Source organism: Hyperoodon ampullatus (assembly GCF_949752795.1).
Source record: "Hyperoodon ampullatus genome assembly, chromosome: 7".
Classification (NCBI taxonomy): domain Eukaryota; kingdom Metazoa; phylum Chordata; class Mammalia; order Artiodactyla; family Ziphiidae; genus Hyperoodon; species Hyperoodon ampullatus.
Genome location: NC_136920.1, coordinates 33145925 through 33167547, shown reverse-complemented (window position 1 = coordinate 33167547; position 21623 = coordinate 33145925). Strand labels below are relative to the sequence as shown.

At 35.2% G+C, this 21623-nt stretch overlaps 1 protein-coding gene across 2 annotated transcripts in view; it reads left to right on the top strand.

Moving 5' to 3' along the window:
* Positions 1-6456: 6456 nt before the first annotated feature.
* METTL15 (methyltransferase 15, mitochondrial 12S rRNA N4-cytidine) overlaps positions 6457-21623 on the top strand; it is a gene marked incomplete at both ends in the record, with an annotated part of 193899 nt that continues 178732 nt past the window's right edge. The window contains one exon of one of the 2 annotated variants that reach the window (XM_079708765.1): positions 6457-6732. In XM_079708765.1, the coding sequence (XP_079564891.1) occupies positions 6472-6732 (261 nt within the window). The remainder of the gene's footprint in view (positions 6733-21623) is intronic. The other variant, XM_079708764.1, reaches the window with a different exon arrangement.

Here is a 21623-nt window from a genome sequence, read left to right as displayed (position 1 = left end):
GTACCGAAATACACAATTCTTACAAAATAGTAGAAACTTAATAACAAGCAGTATCTAGCCTTTGGATCTAACATTCTCCTGCAACAAGGTTCATAAATACCTCCCAAAATCCAAGGCGGGGGGCGCTGACCGTGATAGAATAACACTATCAACTAAAACCTGTAGAATGCCTAACACATTCTACCCGATAACAGTTAGTAACCTCAACTATACGTTATACAGCACAGTTATTCAATTCTGGTCAAATAATCTCATAAACAGCAGTCAGCCTTGACTTCTCTGAAACTGAGTGCCTAATGAGCACTCCTCAAGGCGAATCTCGCAGAAACTACGAACAGACGGTAGAACTGATGCTCAGTGCTTTAAGTCCCTTTCATTTGCAGAACACTTTGTCAACCAGTATCTCTTCCATAGCTCACCTGATTCCCAGCAATCCCGTTAAGTCAGTGCTGGCAGGTCTTATTTTGATGCTACATTTGGGGTCTGGGAAGGTTCCCAAGTGACCTTTGCCAGGCTAACGCAGAACCTCGCTGGACAAAAAGGATACAAGCTGGTGAACCAAGGCTCCTCTTGATAGTTAAGCCCAGAGTTACATTTACATCTGTGTCTGAAACAAAACACTCTGAATTTGGAGTCCGGAAGGAACTTTACACTGTAAGGTGCCGGACAGTTAAAAGCGTTCTGCCAAAGTCTGGGAAAGGGGCCAAGATGCCCTTTAAAACTTCCGACTTCCTGAGAATTTCAGGCAGGAGATCCCTGACCTTCCTGCTGAGCAGTCGAGGTCTCCGAATCAGGCAGAACCACATTCTAGTGGGTTCTCGAGTTCCTTCTTACTTTCATTTTCTCCACTGGGACCCTAAACAGGCCCAACCCCGTCCCCACCCGCACCGCCCTACCTAACGCTTCCGTATTTGTCAACAAACCCACTTGGTCCTCTATCCCTGAGGCGGCGGGACCCCTCTGCTTCCTGCGAGACGGGTCATCCGAAAAAACGTCCCCGAGACGAGAGTTTTCTTCTCTTGCCTTTAACTCACCTCAGGCCCAGGAGAGGTTACGGAGACGCTTCACTTTGTCTGCCTCTCGGCGATTCAAACTCAGCCAAGAGATTCAAACCCAAGCCAGCTTTCTCAGCGCCTCGTTTCATTGGCTGCCGTCTTCGTGACGTCATCACGCCGGACGCGGCCGTGGCGCGCTGCAGTTTGGCGCCCGGCATCTCAGCGGCCCCCTTACCGTGGAAGCTACCTTGCTCCGTGTCACCGTGGCAACTCGCACGGCAGTTTCCGGAGGCGTTGGCCGAGGTGGGCGGGGCTAGGCCGGAGCTGCCACCTGGGATCTTCAGGCAGCCTTCAGACCGTGGGCGCGGGCTCCGGTCCCAGGGTTCTGGGTGTGAGTGAGACGGGTGCGGGCAGGGGTTGGCGGTGCTCTCGGCTAGGGGGAGAGGCGGAGCCTGTTGGGTGTGGATTAATGGGTTCTGGGTATTTGTTTTCTCCTTTTCTCTATTGAGTAGTGAGGCCTCCAAGACACAGGTCCCATAATCTGGAAGGTATAGGGACCTGTTCGTTCCAACCACTTTCAGTTGGACCCAACTGGGGTCAATTCGCCTCAGTTAATTGAAAGTTCAGGACTTTGGTTTGAGGCCCCAGGCTTCATTTCTCAGGAACCCCAGGCCTACTCCCTTAGTGCTGACTCTGAAACTATTTGTTGTATGGCTGTTTTTTACATTTCTTTCTAATGATGGCATTATAAAATAAATTCATTTAAATTTATTGGCTTAGTTCATTATTGGATGCAATGGGCTTTTAAGCCTGGGTTGTAGGTAGTATTTTAGAATGTACACTTTAAAAAGAAAAAAATACCTGGAAAAAAATGGGAAATGTGTTCGCTAAGAGAATTCATCTTTTATTTATCAGGATATTTTTAATAGTCTGATCTGAATTTTATTGTTGTTCTTTATGTTACTATTGTTGTATCCATTCATTCAGTAGTTATTGATTGTAGATTTTAAGGACATAATAGCACACAATTGAGTCAAAATCCCTGCGCTCTCAGAGCTTATGCTCTAGTGATTCAGCATCACCATATATACAGGATAGCACACCACCAAATGCAGAGTATTATAAGTGAAACAATGTAGGGGAAACACTCATATTATAGACATTTATTTCCTATTGAAAATCAGAAACACTATTGTATATGATACATATTATAAGATTCTTTCTGAACACTGGATAGAGCATCAATAAAGCTACTAATTGCTGGCTGTATTACATATATCTTAGCTAATGAGATAGTGATTTGTATGGTGCTGGGTTTGGTAATAAAATTGAGAAGGCTTTTAATTTTATTTCAAATATGCACTCACTCTATAGTACTTTACCTTTGATGTCCTGGACATTTATTAATTTTATATATGTTATCTGGTGACTTAATTTTTGAAACAGTCCATGAGATGTAGATACTATTCATTTTACTGAAGAGAAAACTGAAGTTTTCAGAAAATCTCTAAAGGAAAATATTTCTGTTGAAGGGTACAACCCAGCGAATTGGGAATGGAGTCATTTGTTTCTGAAATACATTCTAGATTAAGTGATATTAAGATGCTATCTAATGTAGTCTGAAAATAGGCATATATTACCAATTTCTTGTAAAGGTATACTGATCATTGGTGAATAAGTAGAAGTGTTTAAATTTCGTCATTTTTGATACCCACATTGCATAAGGCTGACCAGTCTCACAGGTGTTTCCACACCTAATCTAAATGCTTATTTTACATTTAACTTTAAATTCTGCCTTACGCTTGCCATTTAACAGTGTTCAGATTTTGAAGTCCATATTTTTAAGGAATTGTAGATTTACTATGCCAGCTGGCTTCTCTTTAGTTTGGCAAGACATTAAGGCGTACAACAGAAAGGACAAGAAACTGGCGTATTTTGTAACGAAATGAAGGGAAAAGAACCAAAACTTTCCAAATACGTAGTGCTAAGGAGACAGAAATTCCCACCTTTTGTTATAAATTAGAGTGTACTAACTGCCATGTTATTTAAAACATAGAAATTTAACATAGATTCAGAGTAAACTGAAAAGAGTGGAGAGAAGGATAAAATGGAAACTGAGATTTGAAGTTTCATTAGACATTAAAAAAAAAAAGTAAAAGTGAATTTCAACCTGGCAATGCTAGGGACTTATATCCCGCACCTCCCCCAGGAACACCATTTGGAACCCCGAGCTCCTGGGGCCCTTTGGCAGCTGGGGCCTGGAAGCAGCGGAACCAAAGGCAGACGGTCCTCTGTTGCTGGGGCGGACGTGGGCCCAATCTGTCCGTTCTCGCAAGTTTCCCCCAGGGCTGGGACTTGTGCGGGCGGCAAATTCAGGTTCTCTGTCACCGTAGTGGTCGTCGCAGGCCCGAATTAGAGGCCAACTGAGAAATCTTCGTGCCTCAGGTGAGGAGAAGGTGGCCGAGTCCCGGGAGCTCTTTTGGAGCCCCCTCTCACCTTTGGGGGAACTTCCAGGGGTTGTCGGATTCACCCAGCACAGAGGAAACTCGCGCCTCTGCTCTCCCGCTTCCTCTCCTCAACACTCATTCGTCCTGAGTTCAGAAGTTTCTAAACAGTTTCCCTTGTCAGAGTGTAATCCTTACGCAAAAGAATGGATTCTAACTTTTTCTTTAGGACCTCTTTCACTTTCTCTGTGTTCGGGTGCCAGCCTCCAGGTCGAATTTTTGGCCTTAAGAATTAAGTTTCCGAAGGGTTTTCTCTGCAGGGGGAGCTGACTGCAATGACGGTAATTGGTAGCTCCGTTGAGCAAGTAATTTTCAAAGGTATCGCTCACCTTTGTGTTCCCACATTTAAAAGAGTAACCTGGCTAATTCCGTGGTCTCAGTTTAAATTGAATTTTGCTGGCAGAGAAAAGTTAAATGGCTTGCCTAGGAAACCACAGAGTTGGCTGTAGAGTTTAGGTTTCCTGATATCTTGCTTCTTTTCTGTGAACAGAGGGAAGTTAAACTATCTTAAATCGTCTAGGGGGGGCTAGTTCTTAGCGGACTGTGGAAGTGCTCTGGGTTATCTGGTGGGATATGGGGCTGCAGAAGAGAGGGAAGGAACTCCCTTTAGAACTTGCCCCCTTCCATTTTTAGGGAGGTATTCAAAGACACAACCAAAAAGGAAGATTAATTATTGAGGCCTTTTCTCCGTGTTTACCCACATTAGTAGCCAATTAGTGTATACCAAAATCTAGAGGCTTTGTACCTTGAATATATTTGAGTAAATACAAAGAAATTGAATGCAGAAGAAAATTAAGCGCTGTTGAAAGAAGCATTTTTTTCTACCCTATTTGCTTTTTCCTGTGTGGTTCTGATTCTGATATTGGAATTGATGGGCTTTTTGTTTGCTTGTTTTTTAAAAAAAAATCAAAGTCTGAACATTGCAGTATAGATTGTTTACATATATTGGATAGGCAAAAGAATCGAATAAGTTATTGGTTGTATTGTTTAAATGCTCCATATTCCACTATTTAGGGCTGTACATCGTTCCTGTGTCCTCTGTTGGGTGCCCCACAGTATACTGTATTTCCAAGTGGAGTAGGACCAAGCAATAACATATTGGCTCCTTAAAAAAAATGAATCTAATTCATGGAATACTACAAATACCTAGTCATAGTGTAATCAAAGTACCATTCAATTACATGAGTGTATTAAATAGAGCCAGTGGGCTGTGTTTATAGCATATAGGTTAAGAGAAAAAGTTCTGGGGATAGAATGCTGATGTTACAGTTCTAGCTTTATGGCTCTCTCGCTATGTGACTTTTCAGCAAATTACTTTTCTGTCTTCCTCTTGTGCAACATGGAAATAATAATAGTACCTACCTTTAAGAGTTGGGGTAAGGATTGAATGAGTTAGTACATGTAGTGTGCTTAGAATAGTAAGTGGTACTTAGTAAGTGCTCAATAAATGTTAGCTTTTATTTTGAAATATGTTAGAAATGGTAAGTTAGAGCATAGCTTTTATTTTGAAATATGTTAGAAATGCTAAGTTAGAGCATAGTTTGGCATACTTCTGTAAACTTTCTGGAAAACATAAGGCATAATTCATAATTTGGCTAATTTGTTACTGCTGAACATCCAAAATCTCACTTAAAACACTCATTAAAAATTTTTTTTTGCCATATTGTTTCTGTGTCACATTTACAACATAATTCTGTGAATTATGTCTTTGATATCCTCAAGGTTATATCTTACTGATATTATATTGATACAATATCAAATATGTATTTTTATTTATTTTCCAGTCATTACATGTGATTGACTTTTCAACATTATTCTTCATTTTCTAATGCAAAAGGAAGGGAAGGCATATTTAATCAAGATTTATGTTTCTTAAATATTTTGAGAATGTGGTTTTTGGTAGGGTCAGTGAGACAAGTAAAATTTTCTAAAGCAAGGTTAATTCTATAGAATCTGGAATTTATCCATCCATTCTTTTATATTTTTATTTTTTTCCAGAAAACACGTACTAAGCGCCTAGTGTGCATCTGATTTTGTGGATATAAAGGTGTGGTTCTTACTTTTAAATAACTCATAATACATGAGGAGGGAAAAGAGTAGTGTTAAATTGTTATTTACTTGTTATTTACTTTAATATTTAATTAAACTTTAATAATATCAAAAATGTTGCTTGCATCCAAATGGGTAAAGAACATTCAAAAGGTGTTCTGTTAATATATTTCATAAATTACTTTTTTCCTCTCCATTTTAAAGAATTACAGATTACAGAATAAAATAGAGCAAGTAAGAGAAAGTGAAGGAATGTATCAGTTATTTACTTGCTTTTTGGGGGGCATGGGGCAGGGAGCAGATAATTAAAATGATATGAAGTGCCAAAGTGTGTTCAGTGGAGTGTTTATAAAGTTATAGTTTAAAATGATATGTATTTCACTGATATAAGCCATGGTGAGATGATTTCGTCAGAGCATATCCATGACAAATCTGTAAGATTTTCATAGACTGATAACCTTTTCTTTTTGGTTGTACATGCATAGTCTTTTTTCAGGGACAATTTTTCAAACAAAGTTAAATTGAAAATGAAGATTTAGCATTATGAGAAAAACAATTAGAAGAGCTTGAAATAAAAGACCATGTGAACCTAAAATAGAATAATGTTTTTAATTCCTTTTAGAAAAATGATGACTGATTAATCAATATTCACATCTCTGATGGTTAAAACATTAATGGTCTCAGAGCTTATCAGGCCACATTAAAAATTGTATTTTCAAATAGTTTCTGGGGTTCTCTTGGGTTCCTTGCTTTGCATAAGGAGGGTAGTTACCTTCACTTTTCTGAGATTATGAGTTTTACGTATTTTTCCTGTGTTAAATATTTCATACTAATCTGCTTCCCCCAAATATTATAACATTCTTTTGAAAAAAGCCAACAATCATGATATTTTAAATTTTTTTCTAGATTTGTTGATCTACAGAATGCTTCAATACCCATATTTTTGTAGAATCTGTAAAAAATTTCTTTCGTGCTGGTTGGAATCTGGCATATTTAATTTGGGTGTCTGGCCAAAAAAAATACATGCTACAGCAGAAAGATGTAATGAATATGAAGCCCAGGAGCAAACAGATCAAACTGGAGCTCAGGAGTTACAAGACAGAGATTCTGAAGTGATGACTAAATTACATATTCCAGTGATGGTGGATGAAGTTGTTCGTTGTTTGGCACCACAAAAAAGGCAGGTAAGTTGGTTAGTTTTATATTTTCTAACACTTTTTAACTGAGATATAATTCACTTAATATTCACAATTTTAAGGTGTACAATTCAGTGTTTTTTAGTATATTCACGAGCTTATGCAATTGTCACCACTGTCTAATGCAAGAACATTTTTATCATCTCAGTAGGAAACCCCATACCCATTAGCATTCACTCCCCATTGACCCCCTTCTTGCCCCTGACAACCACTAATCTATTTTTTGTCTATATGGATTTGTCTAATCTGGACATTTCATATCAATTAATTCATACAATATGTGGTCTTTTCCGCCTGCCTTCTTTTACTTAGCATGTTTTCAGTATTTATCCACATTTTAGCGTTTGTCGGTACTTCATTTCTTTTTATTCCTGAATCATTCCATTGTATGGATACGACTTTTTTTTTTATTCATTCATCAATTGATGAGATTTATGTTTCCACATTTGGACTACTCTGAGTAATGCTGCTATGAACATTCATGTACAAGTTTTTGTGTGGGCATGTATTCAGTTCTCTTGGGCATGTATCTAGGAGTGGAATTACTGGGTCATATGGTAACTTTTTGCCTAACTTTTTGAGAATCTGCTAAGCTGTTTTCCAGAGTTGATTAGTTTTGTCAAAAACAGTTTTAAAAGGAAAATAACATTATTCCAGCTATGTGGTTAGGGTATGAAAACTGAATTCTAATATGCTTCTTGAGAATTTTTGTATCTTTTTAGGAATGACTGGAGACAAAGATAAAAATCTGAATTCCTGTCCCCTGTTTTCTTAGGCTTAGTTTTCAGCAACCTTTCTGTCTTACTGAGAGTTCTCCAGAGATATAGGACCAACAGGATATATGTGTGTGTGTGTGTGTGTGTGTGTGTGTGTGTGTGTGTGTGTGTGTGGTGGGGGTGTATGGTGTATGTGTGTATAAAGAGAGAGAGAAAGAGAGATTGTTTGATTGATTTTAAGGAATTAACTCACGTGATTATAGAGGGTTGGTAAATTCAGAATCTGCACAGTAGACTGGTAGGCCAGAGACCCAGGTAAGATTTCCAGGTTGAGTCCAAAGGCAGTTGGCTGGCAGAATTCCTCCTTGTTCCAGGGAGGTCAGTGTTTGTTCTATTAAGGCTTTCTAGTGATTAGATGAGACCCACCCATTATATGGAGGGTAATCTGCTTTACTCAGTCCAGCAATTTAAATGTTAATTCTTATCTAAAAAATACCTTCACAGAAACATCCAGAGTAATGTATGACCAAATATCTGGGCACTGTGGCTCAGCCAAGTTGACATATAAAATTATCCATCATGCTTGCCTTATTTATGGTGTTGCTAACAGGATTGTATAAGGTCTTAGGTATGAAAATCGTTAAAATCTATAAAAAGATCACAAAAATGTTAGGTGTTACAATATCCAAAAAGAAAAAACTAGTCTTTCTGAAAATTAATCACATTTACAAAAGGAAAAGAAATCTTTATCATAGTAAATTTTCATTAAATGTCTGTTTATAACTTCATGCTGATAGTAATTAGCATACTGACTTCCGAACTATGATCTCTTATTCTAGAAGCTCCTATTATTACCTAAATCAGTTATATTCATTTTAAAAGCCATTTTTTTGTTTCTTTTCCCAACATATAGTGGCTTAGTAGTTAAGAGCAAAGATTCTATAACAAGACTGTATAGATTTGAACCCATTGTCTAGCACGCATGTGTGTGTGAACACATACACACAGCTCTTAAAAAGCCATCAGTGATAGGACTTAGGTTGCTTTATCATAAAAAATATTCTGTTTACCTTGTCCTCAGGCAGGCAGTATATATATAATGAAATAAACCCAGTATTCTTTTTTTTTTTTTTGCGGCATGCGAGCCTCTCACTGTTGTGGCCTCTCCCGTTGCGGAGCACAGGCTCCGGATGCGCAGGCTCAGCGGCCATGGCTCACGGGCCCAGCTGCTCCGCAGCATGTGGGATCTTCCCGGACCGGGACACAAACCCGTGTCCCCTGCATCAGCAGGCGGACTCTCAACCACTGCGCCACCAGGGAAGCCCAAATCCAGTATTCTTAAATGAGATTATGTGTTTAAAGTATCTGACTAAATGCTGTCACATAGTAGGAACTCCAAAATATACATGAAAATGTAAGTTAAAAAATTAAATTGGATAAAACTTCCTGTTAAGTATGACTTCATCAAAATGAAATTCTCTTCACTTCCTTTAAAGATTCATAAGGCAAGGATAGTAATTAAAACTCATACCAAAATGTGAGTTTTAAAATGTATGTATAAATATATATATTTGAGATATATATGAGAGGGGAGGGGCAGTTAGTAAAAATGTGGAACTGGATTTGATGGCTTGAATTTGATCTCTGGAACCAAAAACCAAATTCATTGTATAAATTTGCTGAACCCTAGTAACAAAAACCAAATGTTTATTTTGCAATAACCCATGAAGTAGAAAAACAACCAAACAGAAACAAACCTGGCTAAGTCTCCTTCTAATTCAGTACTGGATTTGCCTTTTTTCAAAAACCAAGTAGAATAAAATTAGTCAATTCTACAACTTGACCTACCCTGCTGTTTCATTCTGTTCAAGTTCGTGACAATTGTAATGTTGGTTTATTTTGACATTTCCATTGTTATGATTTCAGTTGGGTTTTCTAGTAACTTTTTATAGAAAGTTTAATTTTATGAATGTTATTTATGAGAAATTTAATGTGAGGTACACTTAGAGACAATGTTATTTCTTACCATTTCTGCTGTCTGGCAGACAGCTTTATTCACTATTCCCTTAATCTTCAAGTAATAAAGAACTACTGACAGTCCTTGGACAGGAAAGTTCTTCATTTCTTCCAGAACCCATTATTTGCTGCTTTTCTTTCTGAGCTTTTTCTCCAAAATCATTTTCCTTTGCAAACTATGAGTCATACATTCACCTGTATCAATCACCTACTTAATTACTGTTTTTCACATCACCTTCAATGATAAATTTGCAAGTGAAACTTTGATCATAACAGGAACTTTAAATATAGTTTTGAGGGAGGCCTCATTCATTTAATAATTATTTCCTTTTCTTTAATATTTAAAAGATGCTTACTTAAAGAAAATAATTGATTTTGGTAATTTCTTCTGCATCATAGCCAATTCATTACATATTAACTTAGTTTTGCAAATACATGCAAAATATTTATGAGTTTGAATTAAAAGAAAAAAATTCCTCTTCCTCTTCCTTGGGAGGTACAGAAGGGGTTAAATAAATTATAATTCTTCTCCTTGCCCTGTTTTCATTATTTCATAGTCTGGGTGAATAATTTTTGTAAGAAAGTATTACTTGTTCTACAGACATTTTTCTTGCTCCTGAGGATGTTTTAGTGTAGGCTACTTTGGTTAATTTTTTATTCCTTATTTCTGAAAGCTGGAGAAAAATGCATGATCCTGTCCAGTTGAAAATGATAGCAGGTTGAAGGATATAGGAGTCTTGGTATTCTTTGCCCAGTAGTATTGCTAATGTAGCTTGGTGCCTTAGAGTTTCTATAGGAGTGATAAGTTATGAGGGACATGATGGTCATGCAAGGACTAGTACCAGTAGATGTGTAATTTCATCTGTAATCATGTGTAATTTCATGTGTAACTTATGTGTAATAACATCGTGTAATTTCATGTGTAACTTATGTGTAATAACATCATGTGTAATTTCATGTGTAACTTATAAGTAACTTATCATGCCTCTGCCTCAGATTTCTCATCTGTAAAATGAAGAAATACAACCTATCTCATATGGTCACTGTAAGGGTTAAATGAGTTCATTTATGTAAATCGCTTAGAATAGTATCTTCTGAGTAGTATGAGCTCAATAAACATTATCTGATGATATTATGGGGATAGGAAGGTCAGCATTGGTAGCTAGATACAATAAAATTCAGGAGAAAAATGCCAGGAGGCAGCAAAGGTGGAAATAAAAGTTCCAGCAAAGGTGGAACCAACATGTTTGGAACTGAAAAAGTACTGTTTCTTTTGCCTGAACCATTCTTCAGGTCTTGAGTTAAATTTCACTTTCTCAGGGAAGCTTTTCTGGAGCCTACAGAGGAGAGCAGTCTCCTGATTAATACATCCATGGAGTCATATACTTTTCTTTCATAGCACTTATAATAATTTATAATTATAATTTTTTAATGAGATTATTTATTCAGTGGACATCTCTCCTAGCAGACTGCCCTCCGTGAAAATCATGGACATGTTTATCTTGTCTACCATTGTATCATTATATCTTTAGGGCCTAGCATAAGGACTGTAACATGGTGGGTTTGTAAGGATTTTTAAGGGAGTGAATAAAAGTCAGAGAAAACTGGAGGACAGATGTGAGGCACAGATAAAAGGAATGTCCCTCGGGTACTATAGTAGCTTCTCAGGCTCAAGACTTATGATTCCAGCCTCAGTGTGGCAGGCCCAGTCTGATGAAGTAACTGGAGAAATCTGGGGAAGGAACAGATATGAGGACTGAGAAAATGAGCTGGTACCTAACTGATGCAAAATAAATTATGATAAATGTCAGGCTAAGGTTATAAGGTTGGGTTTCTAAATATTTAAAATAAGTATTTTATCTATTTTGATAGTCTAACATTTTACATTAATTTCATCATCACTTGATTTACCAAAGCTGTCATGGTACAAGATATGATAATTTTCTTTCTAAAAAATGCCCTATGCTCTATATAATGGATTTTTCTTAACATCAGTTGCAGTATTTCACTTGTTTTACTTTAAATCCTTTATAATCTTTAAACAGAGAGTGAACATCAAAGAGAAAATCCTGGGACTATAGGTTTACTGTCTTTAAATATTAAAGGCTGATCAATAACAGAAAGGAGGAGTTTATTTTGTTTAACCTCAAATTATTGAAAAAGTTAAGAACTTTTATATGAGACAGGACCTGTGCTATAGCACATGTAGGGAGATGCATTTTTTTTCCTAAAGAAAGAACTATTAAATTTCAGATAGAATGGACTGTGTCAAGATGCAGTGTCCTCTCCTTTATTTTTTAACATATAGCTTTCTTGGAAGCAAATTTTTATTTTACACTTCTTTCTACCATTGTTTATTTGAAAAATGTTTCTGTTTTAAAGCATTGTGTAGCTAGTTAAGTGACCTATGTATCAAAATACCTTCAGGAATGTAATATTTCCAGTGTTGTACTGGTAAATATTTAACAACCTAGTGTGTGGATCAGGGTGGGGTACGGATTTAAAAAAAATAAAAAAACCTTGATTTATTTTGCTTGCAGATTCCCATGAAATACAAATTCTTACCATGCACATTTCAAGCTACTAACCTGGTGTCGCTGAATGTAGCATTAGGAAGAAATATGTAGAGTTGGCTCTCTCTAGCTAGTGTGAATAATACTGGATAGGACCCTCATGGTTGTTGCCATTAGATATCTGTAGATTATATAATGGCAAAAATTTTTGCCTGACAATTCTGAAAATTAGTACAGTCTGTAAATTTTTCCCTTAGCTTATTTGACATTCCCTCGTTAAGACTTATATTTTATGTTTCTCCTGGAAGGTACCATGGTGTAGCCATAGAATACTGTTCTCATCTACTTTTTTTTTTGGCGGTATGTGGGCCTCTCACTGCTGTGGCCTCTCCCGTTATGGAGCACAGGCCCCGGATGCGCAGGCTCAGCGGCCATGGCTCACAGGCCCAGCCGCTCCGCAGCATGCGGGATCCTCCCGGACCGGTGCATGAACCCGTGTCCCCTGCATTGGCAGGTGGACTCTCAACCACTGCACCACCAGGGAAGCCCTCTCATCTACTTTTTAACAGTGGTATTCTTTTTTTCTCTGTCTAATAAACAATCCATCCCAAATATAAAACAGGTTAAAAATGGTATTGTATAGTATGAATTTGTTTATGTAATTTACTTGTTATCAAGTCCATTATGCATTATATAACAGTGAGACATTTTGTTGAGTGCAAAAACTTTGAAATCAACATCAGTGTCTTTTTTTTTTTGCACAATTTGGATTCACACAGGTAAATAAATAATAAAAATGTAACTTTTTTAAACAGTTTTCCTGGAATCTCACCTTAATTTTTAATTAAGTAGAAGTAGTAAGAGAATTTTAATTAAATCAAAGATGCCATTTTAGTAAAAAAATGTTAATTAAAGGTTCAGTACAGCAATAAGATAAAGCAATTATAAATATTTATGCACCTAATGTCAGACAATCAAAATAAATGAAGCAAAAACTGACAGAATTGAAGGGAGAAAGAGACAGTGCTACAATAATAGTTAGAGACTTCAGTGCCCCACTCACAATAGTCTATAGAACAAGCAGACAGAATATAAATAAGGAAATAGAGGACTTAACACAATAAACCAACTAGATCTAACATTTACAGAACACTCTACCCAACATCAACAGCATATAGATGTCTCAAGTGCACATGGGATATTTTCCAGGATAAACCATATGTTAAGCTATAAATTCAGTCTCAATAGATTTTAAAAGACAGATATCATTTAAAGTATCTTCTCCAGTAGCAATGGGATGAAGTTAGAAATCAATAACAGAACAAAATCTGGAAAATTCATGAATTTGTGGAAATTAAACAACATACTCTTAAACAACCAATGGATCAAAGAAATCACAAGGGAAATTAGAAAATATTAAAGATGAATGAAAACAAAAACACAATATACCAGAACTGAAGACACACAGTAAAAGAAGTGCTAAGGGAGAAATTTATAACTATAAATGCTTAGATTAAAAAAACAAGAAAGTTCTCAAATCAGCAACCTAGCTTTACAACTTAAGCAACTAGGAAAAGAAGAATAATGAAACCCAAAGAAAAACAATGAAGAAAATTAATGGAACCAAATTGAAGGGACCAACAAAGTTGACAATCTTAGCTGGAAGGTCTAAGAGAAAAAGAGAGAAGACTCAAATTACTAAACTGAAAAATGTCCCGGGGACATAACCTCCAGTTCTGCAGAAATAGAAAGGATTATATAAGAGTACTATGAACAGTTGTATGCCAACAAATTGGATAAATTCCTAGAAACCACAGAAGCTACCAAGACTAAATGATGAAGAAATAGAAAATCTGAGTAGACCTATAGCTAGTAAGGAGATTGAATCAGTAATCAAAAAATTTCTTGACAAAGAAAAGCCCCAGACCTGATGGCTTCACTGGTGAATTCTACTAAACATTCAAAGAAGAATTAATATTAACCCTTCTCAGACTTTTCTAAAAAACTGAAGAGGAGGAAATACTTTCTAACTCATCCTATGAGGCCAGCATTTTCTTGATACCAAAGCCGGACAAAGACACTACAAGAAAAGAAAACTACAGACCAATATCCCTTATAAACACTGACACAAAAATCCTCAATAAATACTAGCAAACAGAATTCAGCATCACATTGATAGAATTATACACCATGACCAAGTAGGATTTATTCCTGGAATGCAAGGATGGTTCAACATACAAAAATTGATCGGTGTAATATGCCACATCAACAAAATGAAGGGAAAAAACATGTAATCATCTTAATCAGTGCAGAAAAAACGTTTTACAAAATTTAACACTTTTTCATTGTAAAAACACTCAACAAACTAGAATAGAAGGAAACTACCTCAACCTAATAAAAGCCTTATGTGGAAAAACCCACAGTAAATATCATACTCTGTGAAAGACTGAAAGTGTTTTCCCTAAGATCAGGAACAAAGCAGTGATGCCCACTTTCACCAATTCTGTTCAACATACTACTAGAAGTTCTAGCTGGAGCAGTTAGTCAAGAAAAAGAAATAAAAGGCATCCATATTGGAAAGGAAGAAGTAATATTATCTGTGCAGATGATATGACCTTATATGTAGAAAACCCTATAGATCCCACACACAAACCCAAACCAAAACAAAACCTAAAGAACTTATAAATAGATTCAGTAAAGTAGCAGGATACAAAGGCAGCACACAAAAATCACTATACATGAACAATCAACAATCTGAAAAGAAAATTATGATATAGTTCCATTTACAATAGCATTGAAAAGAATAAAATGCTTAGGAGTAAACTTAAGCAAGGAGTTGAAAGACTTGTACAATGAAATCCACAAGACATTTCTAAAAGAAATTAAGACATAAAAAAGAGAAACGCATCCTGGTTTCATGGATTTGAGTACTTAGTATTGTTAAAATATTACCCAAAGCAGTCTACAGATTCAATGAAATTTGTTCCAAAATCCCAACGATGTTTTCTGTAGAAATAGCAAAATCCATCCTCAAATTCATCTGGAATCTAAAGGGACCCTGAATAGTCAAAAAAATCTTGAAAAAAAACAAACCTGGAGGAATCATGCTTCCTAATTTCAAAACTTACTACAGAAGTACAGTAATCAAGAGTGTGGTACTGGCGTAAAATCAGACATACAAATCAATGGAATAGAAAAGAAAACCCAGAAATAAACCCTCACATATATGGTCAAATGATTTTTGACAAGGGTGACAAGATCATTCAACGGGGAAAGGACAGTCTTTTTAACAAATGGTGCTGGGAAAACTGGATATCTACAGAGAGAAGAATGAAGTTGGGCTCTTATCTAATACTACATAAAAAATTTACTCTAAATGGATCAAAGACCTAAATATAACACCTAAAACTGTAAAACTCTTAGAAGAAGACATAGAACAAAAATTTTACAACATTGGATTTAGCAGTGATTTCTTGGATATAACACCAAAGGACAGATAGCAAAAGACAAAAATAGATAAATTGTACTTCATGAAAATTTTAAAAAATTGAGCATGAAAAGATACTATTCACAGAGTTAAAAAGGTTACTCACAGAATGGGAGAAAATATTTGCAAATCATATATCTGATACGGATTTAATATCCAGAATATATAGAGAACTTTTAAAACTCAACAACACAAAACAAACAATCTGATTCAAAAATGGGCAAAGAACTTGAACAGACATTTCTCCAAAGAAGATATACAAATGGCCAATAAGCACATGAAATTGATGCTCAAGATCACTAATCATTAGGGAAATACAAATCAAAACTATAATGGGATACCACCCCACACCCATTAGAATGCCTACTGTCAAAAAAATCAGAAAACAAGGTTGGTGAGGATGTGGAGAAATTGGAACTCCTGTGCACTGCTGGTGGGAATGCAAAATGATACAGATGCTGTGAAAAGCAGTAGGGCAGTTCCTCAAAAAATTTAAAATAGAATATTGCCATATGATCCAGCAATTCCACTTCGGGGTATACTCAAAAGAATTGAAAGGCAGGTCTTGAAGCAGTATTTGCACACCCATGTTCATAGCAGCATTATTCATAATACCTAGAACAGGGAATTAACCTAAATGTTCATTGATGGGTGAAGAGAGAAGAAAAATGTGGCCTATACATAAAATAGGGTATTATTCAGCCTTAAAAAGGATGGGAATCCTTCAGTATGCTATAGCATGGATGAACTATGAGGACATTTTGCTAAGTGAATAAGCCAGTCATAAAAAGACACATACTATATGATTCCATTTACATGAGGCATTTAGTGTAGTCAGACTCATAGGCAGAAAGTAGAATGGTGGCTGCCAAGGGCTGCGGGGGAGAGGAATGGGGAGTTATTTTTTAATAGAAAAGATAAAATGAGTTATGTAAATGGATGGTAGGCATGGTTGCACAAAATTATGAATGTATTTAATACCTACCACTGAAAAATACACTTAAAAATGGTTAAGATGGTGGGTTTAAGTTATGTGTATTTTAACATAATAAAAATTTGTTTTAAAAAAGAGCAAGTTACTGTTTTGAGAAAACACTTCTTTTTATATTAAATTATGGCCTCTAGAAATAGATGATTGTTTTATAATTATATGCCAACATCAAATAAAATAAATATTGTTGCTTTTTTATTTTACTGTTGCAGATTCTGTATTTCTTGCAGATTTCTTCTATGTATACTTCTAAAATATGTCTTTAATATATATTTTAAAGTCCCATTAGTATTGGATTTCATGATTAGCTTTGTGTTTATTATATGCAATATTTTATTAGTACCGTATTTATTTAATATGTTATCTGATATTTCAGCTATTAGTAGCATTTATATGTAGCCTGCACTACCTGGTTATGTGATGAACATTTTACATACTGTTGTTAAGGTATTTAAAATCTTTCAGGGAGTCAACAGTAATAAACACAAAACAATTAGACAATTAAATATTGAATTCTTATATCTGATCATTTAATTATAATTTTTATCACTAATTTTTTGTTGTAAAAACTACAGTTTATCAGCTCTAATGTGTATTAGTTAAACCCATCTTACTCAAAGTATCAAATATAGAAATTCCTCTTAGAGTTTTAGGGTGGGGCATATGGGAGTATGGATCCCAATGATAAATTTAGCATATTTTCTCTAATGGGAATGTATATATTTAATGCTATTTATAAAATGTTTGTTCATGCTATAAGAAATGTGAAAAATTGATGCAAAAATGAGTTTTCGGGTTATTTTTTCAAATTTTATTTGGCATATATAAAGAAATAAGGTCTTTAGGTAAATGAGCTACTCAATCATGCCCAAAATGTTAGTTTCTTTAACAGTTCTTTAGAGTTTTAGAAGTATATACATCGTTTATAATTAAAAGGAGAATAACTTGTTCATGCTTATTTTCCCTTAAAGATGTGGTACTATTTAAAATACTTATTTTCCATTTATGTATTTTTATGCACATTTATTTAAATAAATAACTGTATAATTACATTAGTTTTCATATTGAAATCTTTAATAATTGCAGTGTATTTCTTGAATGTATATCCACCCTTTCTAGTAAGTTTAGTATCCGTGAGAATATTTTTGCTTTTCTATCAGTGGCTTAATGCATTTTTATCCCTGTATATAATTATCTTCATTAGAATTTAGAAGCAGATTATAAAGGACATTGGATAAATAAGACCAATAACTTAATTGATTCTTTTGCCTATCCAGTGTCTTTAAATTATCTTCTTATAATTTGGTCTTTTTTGTAGCCCAGAAGATGAATCTTTCCTATACGTTTGCTATTCAAATATGAGAATTTAAGATTCTTTTTTTGTTTTAAATTTAACTTAAAAGGTAATTAGAAATTACAGTTTTTGGTTCAGCAATAATCCCCAAATATATGTGGTTCCATGGTTGCAAAAATGATCTTCCATTTCTAAATGTCAGACATAAGTACTGAACTTTAAAATTTATTTGAGCAGTTCTTCAAGTTCAGGAAGAAAACAAAGGTCCATTCTGTAAGGGAAGCTCAGAGAAAGAAAAAGGAGAAACAGGTGAGGTTTTTCTGTTCACAAAGCACATTTACATGAGTCATTCTGAGTACTGGTTACTGTCTATTTAGGTCAGCACTAGTCCCTGATCAATAGTCTAATCATAGTTACTGCAAGAGGCTAGGTCCAGTGTTTTTCTTTTCTAGGTCCCATATTATTTTTGTTAAAAGTGGTAGGAAGTGTACCTTGACCTTGTGAGTTCTCAGAACATTTTATTTTACTCTTCTTCCACTACCTTCTCCTCGTATAACAAACTACTTAGCTGTAAGTAGAATACTTAAAATGTTATTTTATAATAAGCGAAGTTGCAAAGCTTTATTGTGACTCATCTTGTTGTAATGATCTGTGAACTCTCTTTCTCTTTCTTTTTTTGTGGTGCTAGTTTTTATCTCCTTTGGGTGAAACAAATATTATTTATCAGAAGGTAATGTGCATTTAAAGATTTTATTTACTTTGATGAATGTTGTTTCAGAAAGTATTTATATGCATTTTTTATGGCTACTTAATTTTTCTTGTTCCCTATAAACTTTTCACTTGGTTTGCTTGAGTCTTTAATGTATGAGATGTTATACTGCATTGTGTAATAATTTTAAGGATATATTTGATCCTCGTCATATTCATTTGCTCTGTGTGCTATACAGTATTTTTCTGTATTTATAATTAAATTTCCAGAAAAAAGCCAATTCTTTCTTTTGTTGAATATTTTTTTCTTTTTGAAAAGCAAAAGAAATTAACTCAAAGAAAGGTATAGCATAAATTGACTAGAGCCATCAAGTGACTGAGGCTTAGAGATGGAGATAGAGGGAAGAGGATGTTTTCAGGAAACAGTGTTAATACTAAAAAGGGAGACAAACTTCATGAATTTCTATCTTCTCTATATGTTTTCCCTTCTTTTTCCAGCCTCCTTGCTACCTTATGTCTCTTCTCTGTGGTTTTGATTTTACCTTCCTTTATAGAAGAAATCATGAAATAATTAAAGCAAATTCAGTCATCCATTCTTCCTCCCATTTTAGAAATGATCTTCAAAATGGTCTTATGAAGACTAACTTTTCCACTAGTACGGAATATTGTCACCAAGATGATTTCTTCTTTGAGTAATACATGTGAAACCAACATTTTTGAATAGAAAGGCTTGATTTTGCTCTAATTTAAAATGATCAAAGCAGCAAACTACCTTAATGAATGAACATGAAGCCAACTTTTCTTGCTAAGGACTACTTTAGAGCTTAAATACAAAGTGAGATATTTCAGAATATTTCAGATATTTCTAAGTGAGACAGACAACTATGAGAGAGAAATGTTTTATACTGTTTTCTTGGTTTAATATTTTTGTAACATCTTGTTCATTATAGAAACTGCTGAGATTTTTCTAAAGTTATTGTTTTCCCCTGAAGAGCCATTAGCTTAAATGCATGGTTAATAACATACAAAATAAAATATTTTATTTCAGAATTTATTCAAAGTAAGTGTTAGAAATTCTTTGAGAAATGTACATTAGGGATATTCAGTCAGTTCTTCTTAATGTGACTATACCTTCTGAAAGCCAGGGGTGAGAAGTGGTGTTAGTGTCAAATTCTCCATTTCCTGTAAAAATCTATTTATGGATTGACATAATTCTGATTCGATTATGCTGAAGGATAAAGGATAAAGGTAAATAAGTATACAACTACAACTGGCATTTTTGTAATTTTTTTGTTTTCAGTGTGTTCTGGTTTGAATTTTTTTATTACATCCAAGGTAACTGACTTGACAGATTTGGTTTTATAATTACACATGGAAAAGAATTCAAAAAGTAATTTTTTTTATAACTGATTAATGAATGAGTTTTATCCTTCTGAAGATGTAACCATATAAATCAAAATGTTCTTTGTTCATGGCTCACTTAATAAGTATTTACTGACCATCCACTGGGTATGTCTTAGTCCATTTGGGCTGCTATAAGGAAATACCATCAAGTAGGTGGTAGTTTATAAACAACAGAAATTTATTTTTCAGTCTGTAGTTGTAAGTCCAGGATCATTGTGCCAGATGTTCTTGTGAAAGCCCTCTTCCTGTTTCATAGCAGTGTCTTCTTGCTGTGTCCTCATATGGTGGAGCCTCTTTTATAAGGCACTAATCCCATTCGTGAGGACTCCATCCTCATGATTTAGGTACTTCATAAAGGCCCCCCTTCCTAATACCATCATCTTTGGGGGTTAGGATTTCAGCATATGAACTTTGGGTGGACATTCAGTCTACCACAGGGTACAAATTTTTCTTTCATTTTTGAAGAAACAAAGAATATGATCTGGCACCCACCAAAAATAGCTTAGAGTTTCCTGAAGGAGGTAAGGGAAAGACAGCCTGAATGGCAGGATAAGTAACTAAACTATTAATATTGTTAACAGAACTAATAGTAAATGATGGGTCAAAGGTAATCCATTTTATGGATGCTCATTTTGCTGAGAGAGAGCAAACTCTAATTGAGTTTATAATATATAATTATATCCACAAAGTAGAGAATTTTATGATATACAAAGGCAGATATTCATTTGCATTATGATATGAAAAGCAAGATATTAATTTGCATTTTAAATAAGATTCATTACAGCATTACTCTCTAGCTCATTATGTCAGTTTAGGATGTTAACCACAGTATTGCAGGTCTCTGATACTTTTTACTTCCGTGATTATGGGAGACCAAGAATTAACTAGTTAAATGAGAAAACAATAAACCATTTTTAACACTTATGTTAGATTGTAAATTAGGATGATTGCATATTCCAGTCACTATTTTAAGTTCTATAAATGTTTTTGTTCATTACTTTTGTTTTATATTGGTTTTTGGGTAAAAAGTCTTATAAATCTTTCCAAAGTATAACCTTACTTACCTTAGAGTCTATACATCTAAATTAAACTTTTTAAAATTGACTTAAGGTTGTAATTTTGAATATCCATTCTTTTCTGTTCTATGTAACAGTGATTTTCTAAGTGCCTTAATTTCTTCCTTCCCTAAATCCCTACATGGCTATATATTTCTGGGTGCATTTTTAATCTTTTCTGCTAGTGCTTATTTCTTAGTATGCTCACTTAGAGCAAGGTCATCACTACTAAATTTTCCAATAGAGCTAATCTAAGCAAACTGGAGTTTCTAGGTGAAAGTAGACAGCACATCTGTTAAGTCAGAAAACCTGGAGTAGTCATCCCTCAGATATCCACATGACTGGCTCCCTCACTTCTGGTCTTCATTCAAATGACACCTTTTTAGAGATATCATCCCTGGCCACCCTATTTAAAATTTCAACTACCATCCCACAATGTTTGATATCCCCTTTCCTTGCTTTTCTTCTTTATCCCTAATACTTATCAGTAACATGCTATATTTTTTCATTTTCATCTTGCTTTTTTTTTTTTTTTTTTTGCTGTACGTGGGCCTTTCACTGTTGTGGCCTCTCCCGTTGCGGAGCACAGGCTCTGGACGCGTAGGCTCAGCGGCCATGGCTCACAGGCCCAACCGCTCGGCGGCATGTGGGATCTTCCCGGACCGGGGTACGAACCCGTGTCTCCTTCATCGGCA